The sequence below is a fragment of the Suricata suricatta genome, chromosome 10, assembly GCF_006229205.1.
Source record: "Suricata suricatta isolate VVHF042 chromosome 10, meerkat_22Aug2017_6uvM2_HiC, whole genome shotgun sequence".
Lineage (NCBI taxonomy): Eukaryota > Metazoa > Chordata > Mammalia > Carnivora > Herpestidae > Suricata > Suricata suricatta.
This window is the reverse complement of record NC_043709.1, coordinates 87,347,878-87,367,538: the sequence shown is the minus strand read 5'-3', so window position 1 is coordinate 87,367,538 and position 19,661 is coordinate 87,347,878. Positions and strand designations below refer to the sequence as shown.

At 35.2% G+C, this 19,661-nt stretch overlaps 1 protein-coding gene across 3 annotated transcripts in view; it reads left to right on the top strand.

Moving 5' to 3' along the window:
• PLEKHA5 (pleckstrin homology domain containing A5) overlaps nt 1-19,661 on the top strand; it is a 238,695-nt gene that overhangs the window by 186,687 nt on the left and 32,347 nt on the right. For 2 of the 3 annotated variants that reach the window (XM_029955015.1, XM_029955014.1), the window contains 3 exons: nt 12,685-12,747; nt 14,136-14,216; nt 14,349-14,498. In XM_029955015.1, coding sequence (XP_029810875.1) covers nt 12,685-12,747; nt 14,136-14,216; nt 14,349-14,498 — 294 coding nt within the window. Of the gene's footprint in view, nt 1-6,603; nt 6,685-12,137; nt 12,174-12,684; nt 12,748-14,135; nt 14,217-14,348; nt 14,499-19,661 lie in introns of all 3 variants that reach the window. The other variant, XM_029955013.1, reaches the window with a different exon arrangement.

Below are 19,661 nucleotides of genomic sequence, written 5' to 3'. Positions count from 1 at the left end.
TTTTAGAAAACATATATAGCATAGACAGTTTGTTCAGGCTGCTTTAAAATTTTCACAGTAACAGACCTCAGTACTTTGCCCCATCAGTTATAGAGACTTATTTACATTCCTCTATTTAAAAAGTCACTTCAAATTTCCCTGCTCCCTGTTAAACAAAGAATAGTTTCAATAGGTAGTCATACCCTTCAATCTCAGGTTCTTGGACTTTCAGATGTTCCTAGAATGCGAGTGGAGGACATTTACATTGTCATTATCTAAATGACCTGTTTATAAAGATCCCTGCATTCCTCAAAGCTTCACCCTAGGCATGTCAAATTCTTTACCGTTTTAGTCTTGCCACACTTCTTAAGAGTTTATTGATCTAGACGCAGGAGGACATTCTTGAGAAATGAATTCTTCAGTGATTAGGCCATCAGGGTTTTTTGCTATTGTTAAGACAGATTCTCAACTTAAGAATTCTTTTCCTAAGAAGTCATTAAGAACTCGGGAAAAGTCCATTTTCCATTTAAATGGAAAATGACAGCACTGAAATGGGTCTTCTCATTGGTTATCAGGACAAAAGCTCTGTGGGGTAGACAGGAATCATCCAGACTGCTTGCTCCAAAAAAGGAAGAAGCTGTTAGCACAGCATTTAGACTCAAACTCAGTTACAAGCCAGAGCTCAGCAAATGTTTTTCCCTTCTGGAAATAAGACCTAGATCAGGAGGAAAAAATTATACTAAATTTACTTGTCTAGAATTTCTAAACTGACTGTCTAATATGATAGCCACTAGCCATATGTGACTTTAAATTTACATTTAAGTTACTATTTTATAAAAGTAAAAGTTTTCCTTATACTAGCCTCATTTAAAGAGCTGAAGAGCCATGTGTCTACAGTATTATTGGACTGTACCAATATAGAACATTTTCATCATCACAGGTCTGTTGGACAACACTATTCTGGATGATTTATTATATAAATTTTTTAAGACCAATTAAGCCACTACTTAATACTTACAGGAAGATTCAAGAATTAATCTTTCTCTTTCTTGCCACTTACCTCCAGAATTATTCAGGAGCACTTATCTCATGATTTAGAATATCCTGTTCTTCTGCATTAGTAGCTGGTCTAATTTCTGTGCAGATAGAGATTTTGAAAGAGATGGTTAGGAGTTGCTAGACAAACAGAACAATGCAATTGGAAATTGGACTCCTCATACCCCGGGTCCCCTATGATTATGCTGTGTCCACCAGTGTTACTAAGAATGAGACTCATTGGATTTTTTAAGGGACGTTTGTATGTTAATGCTATATCTCACACAAAGTATATTTTAATGTAGATGCAATACTTGTATTTAGATAATTAGTTTGGAAATTTTCATCCTTTGATATTTATGTAGATACCTTGATTAACACTTAATACCATCTCATCAGGACCTTGAAAATTCCTTATAAGGGACAGTTGAATTAGTCGTCAATTACTGGAATTAGGGCCAAGATAGTTCTCAAGCCTGATCTCCTGTCAGAACTACCAGTGGATCTTTAGAAAGAAAGAAAGAAAGTACAATACTCAGGGCCGTCTTCCCTCTAGTCCCCGGTCAGAACTGAAAGAGCCCAGGCCTCCATATGTTTTTAAATGTCCATAGGTAATTTTGTTTTTCAGTCAAGTTTGAGAACTATTGAGATAAATAATCACAGGAGACATCCCAGCCCACAGGTGTCAGGTGGGACATTCTGCTCAAGAGCCTCGTAAGTATGACACAGACACATAGAATTATGTTGAAAAAGTTTTTTTTGGTGATGGGCTTTTAAGTTACTTCTGATAGTGACATCAAAGGATACTGTTTGTTCTTATAGCCCAGCATACCTCAAAACTGAGACACAGGCTGGAATTAAGTGCCAGACTTTCTAGGTAGGTTTTCTAAACATTTGGACTTTAAAATGTCAAGTAAAAATTTGTGGCAAGAACTTCCACGTTTGTTTTCTTATTTATTGGTGAAGTTATGAAAGTAGCATAATGCCTGAATTAAGTATTCTAATTTTTATTATAATGTGTCTCATTATTAATAGCTTTATAACTTATTAACTGAAACATAAACTTACATTACCTGTTACTTCAAAAAAGGAATTAAAATATTTAGAAGCAAAGTATTTAATTCATTTTCAAGTGAATCATTAAGCATCTTCCATGTACTAGTCTTGTTCTGCTTCCTTAAAATATATCAGCTATTAACACCACTTTCATAATACTGTCTAGGAACCAAAAGAGAATTGGTGGATTTTTTTTTTTTTTTAAGAACTTGAGCATGAAATTCCAACTTGCTCGTGGAACATTATGTATTTTTTAGGTTGTAATCTACTCCTTTAATTGAAAAGTTATTACAAAGTTTACATGGCCAAAGCTGGATAGAATATGCTATTTCAGTGTAAGTTACAGAAACAAGTCAGTTTCTAAGTATTAAAACAGAGTATTTCAGAGGTGTTTTAGGGAAAGGAACCACTAGCCTATTTCTAGGATATATTTGGAGATAAAGCAGATCTAGTATTTCCAATTCAATAAGTCTGGAAAGAGTGAAAAGTTCAGTCAGATCACTGAAATTGTTTCATAGGGACCAAACTCTCCCCATATTGGATCCTGATTATTGCATTCAGTTGTCTTCAGCTGTTGCACCCCACACCACATGCAGGACCACTCTTTTTGGAGGATCATTCTTAACTCAGCCATCCAAACAGCTCTTGGTTAGGCAGGTGTGGTGCCCTAGGGAATTCTGAAGTGATCCTGCTTCCTCTGCCTTTCTATAGATAGTCTTATCCCATCTTTGGGTAATTATGGGATTACTATTAGTAAAATGGGATCCCAAGGAGTTTGTGAGCTGAAGGGCATTTGCTGTTATCAAGTTATATTTTACTTTAACACATTGAGAACAACATAGGTAGTTCTGCCAACATAATCTTTAGACCAATCTGTCACCTTTAATTAGTTAACATTTTTCCTGATTTCTGATGTGGATACAGATTGCTAGGATAAAATAAACATTTATAAGAATAGTTTTCTAGATCAGGACTTCACTACGTTAGATGATTCCAATAGGTCTCTTCCACCTTAACTCTCAGCCTTGATGTGAACACATGGCGCTAAAATTTTTCTTAGGTTCCTTATATTACCAAAGAGTTATTTGCCAGAGGATATGGCTATCCCATTAATTTTGTTTACTTCTTGTTTATATATATTTATTCTTGACTCTTTAGTATCTTTTTTAATTAGAAAAACAGTATCTGTGGTGCCTCGGTGCCTCAGTCATCTAAGCATCCTACTTCAGCTCAGGTCATGATCTCTGGTTCATAAGTTCGGGCTCTACTTCAGATTCTGTGTCTCTCTTTCACTCTGTCCCTCCCTGGCTCGCATTTTGTCTTTCTCTCAAAAATAAATGTTAAAAAAAATTTAAGGGGCACCTGGGTGGCTCAGTTGGTTAAGCGTCAGACTTTAGCTCACGTCATGATCTCATGGTTCAAGGGTTCAAGCCCTGCATTGGTCTGTGTGCTGACAGCTCAGAGCCTGGAGCCTGCTTCAGATTCTGTGTCTCCGTCTCTCTCTACCCCTCCTCCATTCATGTTCTGTTTCTCTCTGTCTCAATAATAAATAAACATTTAAAAAAATTTTTTTAGGGGAGCCTGGATGGCTCAGTCGGTTAAGTGTCCAGCTTCGGCTCAGGTCATGATCTCACGGTTCGTGGGTTCAAGCCCCGCGTCAGGCTCTGTGCTGACAGCTAGCTCAGAGACTGGAGCTTGCTTCAGATTCTGTCTCCCTCTCTATCTGACCCTCCCCTGCTTGCACTGTCTCTCTGTCTCTCAAGAATAAATAAAAGATATAAAAAAAATTTTTTTTAGAAAGAAAAGTATCTACTCTGGAGGAAACTTGGGAAATGCAGAGAAGTATAGAGAAAGTAAAAGGGCGCCTGGAGGACTCAGTCAGTTGAGTGTCCTACTCTTGGTTTCAGCTCAGGTCATGATCTCAAAATTTGTGGGATCAAGCCTTGCATCAGGCTCTGCGCTGACAGTGTGGAGACTGCTTGGCATTCTCTCTCTGCCCCTCCAATCCCTCTTAAATAAAATAAATAAACATTTTTTAAAAGCATAAAGAAAAACAAAGATAATCCACAGTCCCACAATTCAAAATCATTGCAGCTGGGGCTCTTAGGTGGCTCATTCAGCTGAGTGTCCAACTCTTGGTTTCGGCTCGGGTCATGATCCTGGGGTTATGTGATCGAACTCTGCATCAGGCGGTGTGCTGAGCATACAGCCTGCTTTGAGGTTCATTCTCTCTCTTGCTCTTCTCTTTTCCCCTCTCCCTTGTCTCTGTGCTCTCTCTCTCGCTCGCTCTCTTTCTCTCTCTCTCTCAAATTACCAAACAAAATAATTGCTGCTAACATTTTTATTCCTATGTTGTACTAAATTGTCAGTTTCTAGAGATGACTTCTAATCTTAATATTCTAGGACTTGATACTTTTGTTTGACATTTTTCATAATGAAAAAGTCAGTTTCAGAAATGATCTCTTAAACACTCTGCAGTTTGTATATTTTAAATATTAGTTTTACTTTTAGTTTTTCTGTTCCTAAGCTAGATTCTTCTTGCAAAGAACCCTTCTCAGTGACTCAATATTTAATAAACTTTGACGTGTAAGTTAAACATTTTTAAATCACAGATAATGGAATCCCAGTATATATATACATATTTACCCTCTCAAAGTACTGCACTCAGTAAATTAGGCTTGATTACCCTTATACAGAAACCATATTGTCCCTTCAAGTAAATTTACCAGGCTTAGAGTATGAACATTATCATTAATCTGTACTATATTGAAGTTCTACTTAGAGGTGTGAACCATGTTGACCTAGTCATTTGACACAGAGGCCCATTTGTGGTGCCAGATTCCAAGACTCAATGGGCAATTTCAGTTTGACCTTGAATATCTTTTACATTTGGATACTATCTGATCTCCATTATTTCTTAAACCATCCGTGCTCCTGACCTCCACCCGCCACAAAAAAAAAAAAAAATCTGAATCTAGTATTCTTTTGACTGATTGCCAGGCATGCTACTGAAAAATAATAATGTGAGATTGCTTTGAACATTAAAATTAGAAGTAGATAGAGACTTCAGCCTACCTGTGTTATATGAAGTGTGTATCCATATAGTCAAAAGTAAGCCAAAACAAAAAGCAGTAACAATTTATTCCAAGATCAACATTTGATTAAGATAAAAATAATTAGCATTCCCATAAAATATAGATGGCACTTGAAAATATATAGAGATCTTAAATTTCTGTAATAAAAATGCTTTTTCTCCTAAAGAAAAAACATATATCTTTAGTTGTTTGTAAGTTACGTTCCAACAATGTAAAAAGTTTGTTCTGAGCTAAGTATCAACACACCCTTCTGGGATAGCATTGCAGGGGAGAAAAAGAAGTTTGAGTCTAACTAATATTACAGAGATTTAAAAAGATTATTTAGCTTGAATAAAACTTTAGGGGAAAAAAAGTTAAACCAGTCACCAATTTCTTATTTTACAAAATATTTTATTGACATGAAACATTGGTAACTAGGCTAGAATTAAAATTGTCTAGATAATACAGTTTTCGGGATCTTTTTTTTTTACTTACATTATGCATTTATTAATCTTAAGATTAGTAAACCTTTATTGTAGATTTAAATAAGCCAGTAATGGAGCATTTGTGAACCATGATAAAAAAAAATGCTTATTTTCTATAATATGCAGGATGAAAACTATGTAAACTGTATGTTGCAAAAAGCAATTGTAAATAGACTTGGCTGCTTGCAAACAATACAAATTTCATCTGTCATGAGGATTCTCTTTTGAATACTTCAGCTATTGGGTCCAGAGCCTACTACAACAAATATTTTTCTGCAGGCAGTAATTAAGTACAACATAGCTGGAAATGTGAAATATGGTTTCAGCCTTTTTAGGAGCTAGGGAGATACATTGAATCTTTGCTAAATAAATTCTAGTTTGCATGTCCTTGAAATCTACATGTGGTAATATGCTGTGAGAAAATCCAAAATGGTGTATTACGGATATCTATCAAAATTAACATTAACATGGGATCATTTAAGTGATAAGATATACTGATTATTATAAGAGTTTAATATCTGTAGAGAACTAATATTTTTCTGATTAATATTACACGGAACTGAATATTGTTTTAAGCTTTTTTATTAAATAATCCATCAAATCATGCTATTTCTCCTTTTAGGTAGGTTCTCACCCTTTAGTTTATTCTTTGAATAAGACATGCTGCTTTGTCATCTCTTCTAGTATATGTAAGAATATTTATTGACTCTGTTGTTGTATTTATAAAGTAAAACCTAGTTGTAGCAATATTGCAATTAGTAAGCTTGTATGTAGCTTTGGATGTATCTTAACTGCATTTAATACTTGCTTGAAATGGTTTATGTAAGTTAAATATGTACAACCTTGGGGTAAAATGTAAACAACTGCACTATTAGGAAGATATTAAAGTAGAGGCTATATTTACAGTGTCGTCTTTCAAATCTAGCTATGCTGTAAACTGATGTTTGCTGTATGCTCCTCCTGATTTGAAATAGATGAAAGAAAATGAACCTATTATCACCATGGTTCACACAATGATTGAGAACTCGGCGCTAAGACCTCAACTGTACCAGCAAGTAAGGTCTTGGACAGTGAATGATACTGCTTTATCATCTGCAAAATCCCTCAGTGACAATTTTGGTTTATCCTCAGAGTTACTCATAACATTAGTGTTTTCTGATTTCTTTTTTGTTTTGTTTTGTTTTGTTTATGTCTATTTGGAAAAATGCAATTCATCCATGCTTTTTAAGATGCTGCAGTATTCTTAGCATGGCTTTGCTGAACATTTTGCTGTTGAATATTAAGTGTGCCATTTTCCTGAAGTTGTTGTGCAGAGTTTTTGATTGATGCGTACTTGGAGGTCTGCAGTACATTTGCAAATTTGTTACTAGATTGCCATTAATTTCTATTTACTCTAAAAGCATTGTAACTGATTTCTAGGGAAAACTTTAAAGAGCTTTTTTTTTTCCTTTTATGGGCGGCCCCCCAACCCACCCTACCTTACCCCCCACTGTTTCAGGAATAGATTATATTTGTATGAGAGTTATTTAAATCTAGTTTCTGTACTGAGGTATAGTAAGACCTAAAGATCTAGACAGTTCTTACCATACTGGGGATATCTTCTCCCTGTATTCTTACCATTCTTATGCCATCGTATATGCATCATCTTACCTCATTCTTCTCCCTGACTCAAAATATGTGCCATGGAGCTGTCTGGCTTGAATTTAGGACTCTGTAATCTGCAGATCTGCAAAAGAAGTCATTTTATACATTCCTATCCAGTTTTTTTGTATTTCATGGTCTAAATGTTCTTAGCTCTGTGTTTTTGCAACATCAGCTTCTTCCACTTCAACACCTTCAAATTACTGTGGCCTATGACCTGTTATAATACTTTAAAATTCATACAGAAGAAGAAAATTTACATGAAAAATGAATGTAGTTTGATTAAAATATGTAAAAGCACCTAGTGAAAAGAAGCACCTTGAGCTCACTGGCCTTAAAGCCTTCTGGTTTGCTTTAGTCACCGAGGGATCAGCATCATGGGCCTGGTAGCTGGGAGATTGAAACCATTGGGAGGCGGGTGACTCCTGTTTCTGAGCAGTTTTCAAAACATTTAAAGTATGTTACGTGATTGGGCACAGTTTTTAGTAATTCTATCAATAAAGAAACAAAGTAATAAATATTTAAAGTTAAACAGCTTTACTTTTCAAAAGAAAATAAAATCTTTCTGGGGCATCTGAGTGGCTCAGTTGGTTAAGTGTCCGACTCTTGGTTTTGGCTCAGGCCATGATCTTGGGTTTCGTGGGTTTGAGCCCCACATCAGGCTCTGCACTGACAGTACAGAGCCTGCTTGGGATTCTCTCTCTCCCTCTCTCTCTACCTTCCCCCCACTTGCTGTCTCTGTCTGTCTCTCTCGAAATGAATAAATAAATTTAAAACATTTTTAATGAAAAATAAAAGTTATAAAAAGAATATAAAATACTTCATTTTTTTAAAGTAGCCAGATTAAAGGACCTTGACACTTCATTCCAAAATGCCACTGCCTTTGTTCCACAATTAATACCTTTTTCAGTGTCTGAAGCTGTCACTTTATCATTTTTATATTGATAAGAGTCAAAGGTATTACCTTATAATAGATTAGTTATTTTTTGATATTTTGTGTATTTTCAGTAAGAGTGATAGCCTGGATCTTCAGTTGGGTTGGGTTAGGTTTTTTATTTTTCTTTTTTATATTGATCAGTAATCAGGGTTGATGATGCAGAAATCATTGCTGATTGAAATTACTCAGTTGCACTACACATTCTAATTGGAGTTTTTCAAAAGTGTAGAGGTATGTGAGAGTGGTCTTATATACTAGCATCACTGACCAGAGCATAGAGTTGTATAAATATATTTCCTCATTAACTGTATTAATACTTGATAGAAAAAACTAAATTTGTACAAAACTGAAAGATCTGAATGTGTACCATCCACAGCCGTTCCTGGCAGCCGTTTACCAGGGAATCAGTGTTGACTCTCAGTCCTATCAAGTTGAGGGTATCTTTAGAGAGTTCTTTTTGAAAAGCCACTAATGAAGTACTTAATTGTTACAGGGCCTCGCTGGTGGATGAGTGACCTTCAGGGGCACCTGGGTGGCTCAGTCAACTCAGCATCTGGTTCTTGATTTCAGTTCAGGTCATTATCTCACAGTTCATGAGGTCAAGCCCCTCTGGCTCCTCACAGACAGCACCGTGCCTGCTTGGGATTCTCTCTCTCTCTCCCTCTGCCCCCACCCTGGGTGTGTGCATGCACACACTCTGTCTCTCAAAATAAATATTTAAAAAGATAAAAGAGGGGCACTTGGGTAGCTCACTCAGTTGAACATCCAACTCATGATTTCAGCCAGGTCATGATCTCACAGTTCATAGTATCAAACCCCAAGTCAGGCTCTGTGCTGATGATAGCCTGCTTTGGATTCTCTCTCTCCCTCTCTCTCTGCTCCTACCCAGCTTGTTCTTTCTCTCAAAATAAGCATATTTTTAAAAAAAGAAAAAAAAAGAAAGTGACTTTCAGACACATTTCTTAAATTGTTTATTAATTTGCATAAATTGAAATTAGATCTTATTTTCTCTCCAGATTTCCCTTACTATGTTACTATCCAAAGGAAATCTTTATGAAAGTTTCTATTGTACACTCTTACGGTGTGCCTTTCTGACATTGCATTACAATGCTGTGTTAACAGTTTCCTGAAATGCAACTGAAAATATAGTGGCAATATGATGTTTTGTGACCTATTATTCTAAACCATAGCCATTTAGATTTTATTTTCTCTTAGGAAAAGCTTTAAGTTTGCATTTTCCTAGAAGAAAGAGGAGACCTGAAAAATTACCTATTCAGAAATTTTCTTAAAATTGTTAATATAAAAAAATCTAAAACTGAATCCAAAAAACATGCTAAATCAATGCACATGGTGTTAAAAAATCTTCTGCATTTATAAGACATTCTACTGCCTTTTACAATTAATTTTTGTAGTAGAGTTTTTATAAAATAATATCTATGAAATTAACCAGCTGATAAATAATTGTTTTGAAAGGTGTAGACTATTAGCAAATACCTACAGTCCTGTGACTATTTTGAGCCCTCACAAAGTATCTAATTCTATCAGATATTTCCCCGAAAAACCTTTTTGTGGTTTATATATATTCATTAACTTTAAAACATATATAGAGAGTTGAATTTTGATTAACAAAAGTAATTTTGTTTTAACTTAATGCCAAGCCAGTTTCTTAAAACATTATGAGATATTTTACTATGAAAAAGTTCTGACTTTCTAAATATAGCACATATCTTTATATGTATAGATGTTAGTAAAGTCTGTATAATACACTTCTCAAGTTGAAGTTTGAGCACTGCTAACCCTTATAAATTCTCTACAACCCTTTTTCATGTGGTTTTCTAGTATTGCTCAGGTGATTCAATAAAGAAGTATTCAAACCCAGAACTTTTTTCTTTTGCTATAGTTGCATTTGAAAAATGATAAAAGGTGAAACATGATTTTATGGAGAAGTTAATGTCAAATTACTTTTCTCTTATTAGTAAGAAAGGACTAAATAGCAAACTTCTTCAATTCCAGGTGGAAATAATTCTGAGAAACTAATCCATCTTTTCTTAAAAGCCTCAGTAACTATTATCAGTAAAAGAAAATAGGCCATGCTTAAAAGTTAATTTTTTAAAGAATAATCTTGTTTTCTTGTTCTTCTAATAGGTAAAAGCAATGTATAGTGGAAGTCTGATTATGTTAAGATTTTGTTAGTGTCTAATATTAAATATTTTTATTGAATAACTTATAAAAGGTTTTAAGGAATTTTTCAATGGTACTAAAAACAATGATAAAGTAAATCTAACTTATGTCACATATTTATGTGGCTATCAAGATATATCACTCTTGGGGCACCTGAGTGAAGTGACTCAGTCGGTTAAGCGGTTAAGCGCCCAACCTCGGCTCAAATCATGATCTCTCGATCTGTGGGTTTGAGCCCCACCCTCAAGCTCTGTGCTGACAGCTCAGAGCCTGGAGCCTGCTTCAGATCCTGTGTCTCCCTCTCTCTGTCCCTCCCCCATGCGCACTCTGTCGTTCTCTCTCAAAAATAAACATTTTTTAAAAAAAGAATATATCAATCTTGAGTTCTAACAACACAATACACGTTTTTTACTTTGCCAACTGATATGAAAATGAATATGCAGTAAGATTCCATAAATAAAACTAGTATACCAATACCCTAAATTTTTATTATAGATTACTAAATTTCCATTTTAAAATACTAGTCATTTTTCTGTTGACTCTGGAATATAGGTTACAGTTTTCATATTTTAATCTAGATGTCACACTGTGAACTAGTTACATTCAAACTTTACATTCCATGGTTTAGTAAAGCTGTTTTGCATTTAACTTTAAATATTAAGTAAAGTGTATTTGGACAGTTAGTGACAAAAGGCTTTGCATCTCTATAATTTCTTATAAATGGGGAGTTTTAATTTTGGCATTGTCGTACTTTTTTTTTATCATGGATCTAAGCATTTTAAAACTTATTTTGCATTACTTTTCTTTCAGGTAAAAGTACAAATTATTTTCTTGGATCTAGGTGCTTTAATTTAGAATAAAAATTGGTACTTCTTATGACATATTCAATGATACTAATTTGAAAAAACTGCACAAGTGTTCTGACTTTTCTCATTGAATTCATTTTTCATGTGATAACTCATTTCTATGAAAGTTTTGCTGTTTAGTAATCACTGCATACCCTTAAATAGTCACAGATTCATTTGCATGAGGATGTGAAAGTAATGTCTTGAAATGAAACACATAAATCCAGGATTTATTATTGTATGTTTGTAATGCTTACATTTTGAACCTCCTGATACCTACATTTCTAGATCCATTCAAAGTTATCTGCTTTTAAATGATGCTTCCTTCTAAAGATGTAACTGGCAAGCAGTTTTTTACCAAGTGGACATACATAGTTAAAACTTACACCTTTTTATGCATTTGTATGTGTTTAGATGAAGTTTCATTTCCAATCTGGAATGTAGTTGGGGATACATTACTCCCATCCCCACTTTGAGAAAAAGTGTGCCAGTTAGTAAATGTGTGATGAGCCCAAGTAAGTTTTTCCAGTTACATTTTTATTACTGTGTAGCAGTCAATATAAAGTCAAGAGGCCAGGGAGAGTGAGATATTGCTTGCAGAGGCTGTGATGTGATCTATGGTATAACTGACTGGGATGGCTTTTGAAATCTTGATAAACAGAAGCAAAAATGAGGATTTGTTTGACCAAAAGATATTGGGAAGGAGCTGGAAGACAGGATGTTTAAATGCACTGAACAATCATTTCTTACAGTGTTAATAAAACAAATGGTGTCAATGAACACATATAAATTTTTATGCAGTTTGACTGTTCATAGTTTATAACATAGGCTTTCAGTTTTATGAGGTTTTGAATGAGTTTCCTCTTTTCAATTAAACCCATCCTTTTCCCCCATTATCTTTTAGTTCTTAAGACAGAAGAACCAGATAAGTCTATATTGTGTATGTGTGTTTATATATTATGTATATGTATACAGTATGTTACAGGCTTTGTTAATAAAGTTGTACTAAGGTGTGTTGGCTTTTGAGCGTACACATACACAGTTGTGTGATTATGTGTATACCGTGAAGGATGGCTCTGGCTGCTGAAATATGCCTGGTTCAGATATTTGATTCAATACAGTTGCTATGATTGTATTTGTCAATTTTTCATTAAAATAGTGTGTGTCTTACAAAAGGAAAATGTAAGGTGCTGTATAATTTGTTTGACCAACTTATTATTTTGTTTGGCAAGCTTAAGTTAACATCATCTTTATGTATCTTACATACTGTATCACTGTTAAATATTTTTCTACTTTTGTAATCTGTGTTTGAATTAAACTTCTTAAAGGATAAGAATCATTAAAATCCCATTTTTGTTAGATAAATAATAACAAATAAAATGTTAGCTATAGGCTAAGTATGTTTTTTAAATATTATTTTTAAACTTGCTACCTGACATTTCTCCCTCTAGCTGTCACAAGATGAATGTAGAGGCACATTATACAAATACAGACCTGAAGAAGTGGATATTGATGTAAGTGTTAGTAGGCTATATATATATTATCAATTCTGTTATATTCTCTGCCAAACATTGGAAATAAGCATGACAGAAAACTTTCTCTTTCCCCCTTGCCCTCAAAAATGACATCAAATAAATTACCATTTTTTTCTTTTACACTTAGGTTAAATTATATCCTCACTCCTCTATTCTGTAACTATCCCCTCTCCCATAAGCAACAGTTGAATATAGGGAAAAGCACTTATATGAAAGTAAAAGACTAGGGGCACCTGGGTGCCTCAGTTGGTCGAGCACCTTGATTTGGGCTCAGGTATGGTCCCAGCGTCATGGAATCAGGCCCCAGTCAGGCTCCGCAATGCGTGTGGAGCCTACTTGGCATTCTCTCTCTGTCCCTCCCTCCTGAGCATATGCACACTCTCTCTCTCAAATTAAAAATTCTAAGTAAAGACTGTTGCTGATTAAAAAAGTATGGAGAACTGGAGACAAAGTAAAATTGTCTGTCTGCTAGAGAAAGTTATCAGTCTCTAGAAATTCTGTAACTACTTCCTTTTTAAAATATGGTCTTTTTTAATTATATCTATAATACAGTTAATAAAATACAATAAATAATTAGATTGGCTGAACTGCCATGCATTCTTCTTCATTTTATACAATATCTCATTCTTCCCTTATATTTCCTGGTTTTTATTTCATTGCGCTATACCTTCTCATTTCAATATAGGCCATTTGGTATAGCTTGAGTTTTGTTGTCTAATGAAGATAAGGTAGTTACTTTAACGGGTACATGGCAAAGAAAGTGAAATCTCCAATTTCTTGCTTGTCATTATATAGTAAAGTTTGAGGCATATTTGCAGTTTATCTCAGACATCTGGAAAACTGCCTTATTTTAGTATTGAAATTTTAATGGGGTAATTTAGAAAATGGGGTAATACCAAGAATTTAAAACATTTAAACTATCGCAAGTGATTTTTTTCTCCATAGAAGCAGTCTTTTGTTTATATGCTTTTCTAAACATAAGAGCATGATTTTTAAAATATAGAAACAGAATCCAGTTGATATCTTAATTAAGGACTGCATATATCACTTAACTTAGGTAGCAGGTTGTAGGAAAAAATATTAACCACACTGAAATCATTTAAAGTTATATGAGATTGCTTGATTACTACGAATATTTTGAATTGTGTAGGTTAAATAGTATGGTTGAAATATTTTTCACTTCATATGCATTTCTGTTAAGCATTGTGGCTTTAAAAGCTATTTTAATTTTTATTTTACTGCTTGAAATAAAGATTGGCCTAATTAGGTATCCTATGGCTATTTTAAATGTGTTTTCTTATTACACCTACTTCCAATTACAGGAAAATTAAAGATTTGCTAACAACAGATTTTCTCTTCTAACCTAGGCCAAGTTAAGCCGGTTATGTGAACAAGATAAAGTGGTACATGCTCTAGAAGAGAAACTTCAGCAGCTCCACAAGGAGAAAGTAGGACAATTATGTTTATTATCTACAATTGATGTTACTTTATATGCTTATTATCAGGACACTGATAACTAAAGTGAAAAGAATTAATTCGATGATGCAGAACATTAAGCATAATTATTTTTATTATAATAGTACACGCTTGAGCAAGCTTTGCTATCAGCCAGCCAAGAGATAGAAATGAATGCAGATAACCCAGCAGCCATCCAGACTGTGGTGTTACAGAGAGACGATTTGCAAAATGGACTGCTTAGTACGTGTAGAGAACTTTCTCGCGCCACTGCCGTAAGTAACAGATTTTTTCCAGTAAAAGTCACTGAAGTTTTATGTGGTTCTTTTTTATCATTCTTGCTTTTTATGTTTCTGTACAATTGGACTGTCTTTAGGATTGTTCTTTCCTTTAACAAAAAATTAATTTGTTATTGATTAAAAAAGTAAAAGGTGACTTATTTTCTGATGCAAAATAAATATAATTCTATCTCTTATAGTAAAGCATTCTGTTCCTTGTGAAATAGTTGTTTTACAAAGGAGATAAATACTCCTGTTTATTCAAGTGAAACCTTTAAATATGTTAATATTTGTTACATTAAGAAAATAAGTATTTCAGGGCACCTGGCTGGCTCAGTCAGTAGAGCATGTGACTCTTGATTTTAGGGTTTTGAGTTTGAGCCCCACGTTAGGTGTAGAGATTAATTAAAAATAAAACCTTTAAAAAAGAAGAAGAAAAGTATTTCATAGATTTTAGGGAGTTAGAAAAATTGGGGAAAGATGATAATTGGATTCATTTAACCAGCCATTTCAATAAAAAGCACATGTGAAATGCTTTTAAGAAGCCATTGACAGTGTCATCTCATAGGTACAGTGTGATCTCAGCTTTGATAATAGATTTGAGTGGGAAATAGAACCTCTTAACTCATAGTCATGTCACTTTATAAAGAGTATCTTAGCATTGCCAAGTCTAAAATGCTTAGAGTTTGTAAATAGACTATTTTGAGTTTAAACACCGCTTTAGATCTTGTGATAGTTATCTGTAAACCTAGTAAGAACTCCTACCCAAGCAGCCTTTGAAAGAAAAATCCTGGCAGAAGCCACCAGTTCTAGAAAACTGCTAATATGCCCTTGTCTATTAACTTCAGGTAGGGAATAGCTACCTTTTAAGAAGGTCCACAGACAGGGTGCCTGAGTGGCTCAGTCTATTAAGTGTATGAATTTGGCCAGGGTCATGATTTCATGATAGGTGAGTTCAAGCCCCACATTGGGCTCTCCACTATCAGCACAGAGCCTGCTTTGGATCCCCTGTCCCCCTACCTCCCACCCCCACTCATGCTCGCTCTCTCTCAAAAATAAAATAAACATTTAAAAAAAGGAGAAGGTCCACAGACAGTTATAGCTTAACTAAGAGAGGTCTTTCTAAACTGACAAGATATCAGAATTTCAACATGGCTTCAGTTCTAGACACTAAATTAATATTCCAAACATGAGCAATTTTTGAAGGAATATACCATTATTGGAAATAAATCAAAACATATTTTTTGTCACTCTTAAATACCTTATATTTAATGTATCTATTCCTATTTTTAAATACTATTGTTTACATTATTTCATGTGATTCTATTACACTGTAATGTTCATAGACCCTTTCAGGGCTCCTGGGTGGCTTAGTTGGTTAAGTGTCTGAATCTTCATTTAGGCTCAGGTCCTGATCTCCCTGCTTGTGGGATCAAGCCCCACATCAGGTTCCGTGCTCAGAGCACAGCAGCCTGGTTGGGATTCTTTCTCTTCCTCTGTCTCTTTCTCTCCTCATCCCCTCTTGCACTCACACTCTCTCAAGAAGAAACAAAAAAGAATTTAATATCCTTTCAGTTGTGAACTCCTTGATATCAGAACACTATCTCATGGATCTGTGTAGCGCTAGCATCTAGCACTATAGGATGTGTGTTAACATTTTGATGCTAGAACCAGATGACTTACCCAGTGTTACAAAGCTAATCAAGGCTATGCCAAGAACTCAGTCCCAGGTCTTCTAACCATAATCTCTGAAGACTTAAATCTACATCAATTTTCATAACATAGTCACAACCTGAAATGTTGACTACAAGAAAATAATTGCTTAGTTAACCAATGATGGGTAGGATTTGAATAGGAAGGAAGAGAGGGAAGAAGGAAGGAAGGAAGGAAGGATTTGGATAGGAAGGAAGAAAGAGAAGTAACGGACCGGAATAGAGGATCAGGAATGTGACATTAGAAAGGGGAAATGGGGGTGCCTGGGTGGCTCAGTCGGTTGAGCGTCCGACTTCAGCTCAGGTCACAATCTCATGGGTCTTGGTTTCAAGCCCCGCATCCCACTCTGTGCTGACAGCTCAGAGCCTGGAGCCTGCTTCAGATTCTGTGTTTCTCTCTCTCTGATCCTCCCCTGCTCATGCTGTCTCTCTCTCTCTCTCAGAAATAAATAAAATTTTTAAATTAAAAAAAAAAAAGAAATGGGACTAAGCTGTCAATGCTAAGCTAATGAAAAACTCACTATCTCTGGCAACCTGAACTGAATCAAAATGTAGTTGGAAACTATTTCATGATTTGGTACTGTTTTAGAAGATTCTGAGATGTATAGTGTTCAACTGAATTGAACACTTTTTTTCCCTTATCAAATGGATTTAGAAACTTAAATTTGATCGGAGGCTTACAGTTTGATTTATCCTGAGATTAACTTCAACTCTGATGGAAGTTTTGTTAAAAATGTTTTAGTAGAAATCTATCGTGTTTGATTATCCCATTTTCTGGTTGTTATCCCATATAATCACTTTCCAGGTTTCTTTTTCTTTGCCTTCAGCATTACTCATTGGTGATTACAAACCTTCCATGTGTTCTTCCAAGACAGGTCTTACTACACAGAATACAAACTACATTACTTCTGTCTTGGTAAATTTGTTCATACTTGTAGCTCAAAACAACAAATGATGCCTAACATCATATTGGGCATATGGATGACACTGGGTGGATGTTGATTAGATTTAAAATTGAATTACATTTGTGCTGGCAGAATCCCAAAGGATTCTTCTGATTCTTTTGCAGTTGATTGAGGTCATTGGTTCAAATCCAAGTCATGATGTATAAAAGATGCAAGAGATATAAAACTAATGCCTCCAGAGATGAAAGCTTTGATTCTGAGAACATCTTCTCCTCACCTGGTTGGCCATTTAGGTAGATAAAACTAGGATTAACAGAAGGCAAACGTAAAGCGGTGTTCTTGTTATGTTTTATTAAATTCTCGATATTGTATCTTCTTTCCGTAAGCCTCATCCAACAAACTTACATGCTTTAAGCACCTAGTGCCTCTGTGTTCTCACCTTGCTTCTACTTCTTTTTACCTAAGTCTGATTAGTAGCAAAGGTTGTTATAACAGGTACGCTTGAAATCTTGCAATGTGTCACTGTCTTCTTTTGGGATCTTTTCTGGAAGCAAAAGTGTGAGAGAATGAGACAGCGGGAGAAAACCCTGTAAAGGTTTCACTACCCAGTTGGTTCCCACTGTAGGCAGCTGGGAGACTATCTGAGGAAATGAGCAGAATCCCTCAGAATTTTCTACCAAAGTCCAGGATGCTGGGGTGTCTGTCACTTATTGGTTGAAGTTGCTCCAGTGTCCTTTATTCACCCATACTTCCAAACTGCCTTGGCTTGCTTGCCATGAGACACTAGCCGGCGTGGAATTTAACACAGTTCCTTGAAATTAAATGGACAAAGGGGATGTAGTGTGGTGTTCCATAAACATCTGCCGCAGTCACCTCTCGGGGAATTTACATTAGGCCTCATCTCCAAACGGAAGAGAAATATTCTTAGGTTTTATCAGTTCAACAGGTGCTTCTCTTACTCTACCCAGCAATTCAAGGAACCAAATATTTTGTGACTCGTCCAGTAATGGCAGCAAAATATATTTGTAATTCTGTGTTTCTCACATATGTTATCTGGTTTGATATTTAAGAAAAGCCTGTGCAAAATAAATATAATCATTATCTTCATTTATTTTCCTTTTTATTGTCTTCCCTGCACAGATAAACTGAGACTCACGGAGGATAAATGACTTGTGTAGGTGACATAACTAATAAGGAAAGAACACCTAAATCAAAGACTTCTTAATTCTAGGGCTTCTGTACCTTCTCCTCTTCCTCTGCACTACCTCTGTGGTCACATAACTTGTAGTTTCTAGATCTTGGAATCAGATTTGATTATCTTACTCAAAAATCTAAAATTGGAATTTCAGGCATCATAAGAGAGGTATAAAGGCCCCCCATTCATGCTAAATAATGCTGATGGGTTTATGCATTTACCCACTAGGAAATAATACCAGTATATTAAATAATAATCATCATCGTGAATATTTTTTGGAGCAGTTATTAGATGACAGATTAAGGACTTTACATGTACTTAATTCCCATAACCCCTTGGACTGGGTACTATTATTACTGTGTTAAAAATGGAAAACCGAGACAGATTGCCAGGATTACAGTGAATAAGCAGTATGTATAGCCTCCCATTAAACTGATTTGTGTTTTAAGCTGGATTCTAGCTAGGAGGACCTTGAGTAAACAGATTTTTAGACTCCAGTGGATATACTAGAGTTTAGGATTATAAACTTACAGGGACAGTGAAGCAGGAACTGCCCTGGGGAGAAGCTTACACATTAAATATCTTCATAACTTCATTCTCAATGTATTAAAGAGTTTCTGAGAATCATGGTTATAGTATAGTTTTTTGCAGTAGTTCTATCAGTATCCATGAATTGGCATGAAATACATTTTGAAAGATTTTGAGATAATTTTCTAAATACTTGGCTATTTTATAATTACAACATCCCCCCAAAAAAAGGTCAGCAGATGTAATATATGATGTGCTGCGGTAGAAAGTGCCCAACAGCAATTGCAAGCGATTTTTAACAAAAAACCAAATCCAAATGTCAGCAACGAGTTTATAGGAAATAAACAGAAGAGCATGCTAAGGAATCCCACAGGATTTCAGTTGGCAAAATGTAGAATATGAGAAAATCTGCAGAGTAAGTGACTCAGTCTCATTCCCATGGAAGTAGCAGGGGGGTAGAGGAGAACCTGGTGGCTCAGCAGGTTAAGTGTCCAACTTCAGCTCAGGTCATGATCTCACGACTGTGAGCTCTGTGCTGACAGCTCAGAGCCTGGAGCCTGCTTCGGATTCTGCGTCTTAATCTCTCCTTGCCCCTATCCTGCTGGCACTCTGTTTCTCTCTCTTTCTCAAAAATAGATAAACATTAAAAAATTTTTTTTCTTAATAAGAAGTAAGGGAATAGAGAAGAGAATGGGGGAAATTGTTTTTAATGAGTTTTTTAAGAAATGCATATTAATGGTTTTAAAGGTAAGATTATCCATGTTATTTTTTTTTTCATTTTGGTTTCTTCTTTTTAGAAATACATACTGAAGTATTTACA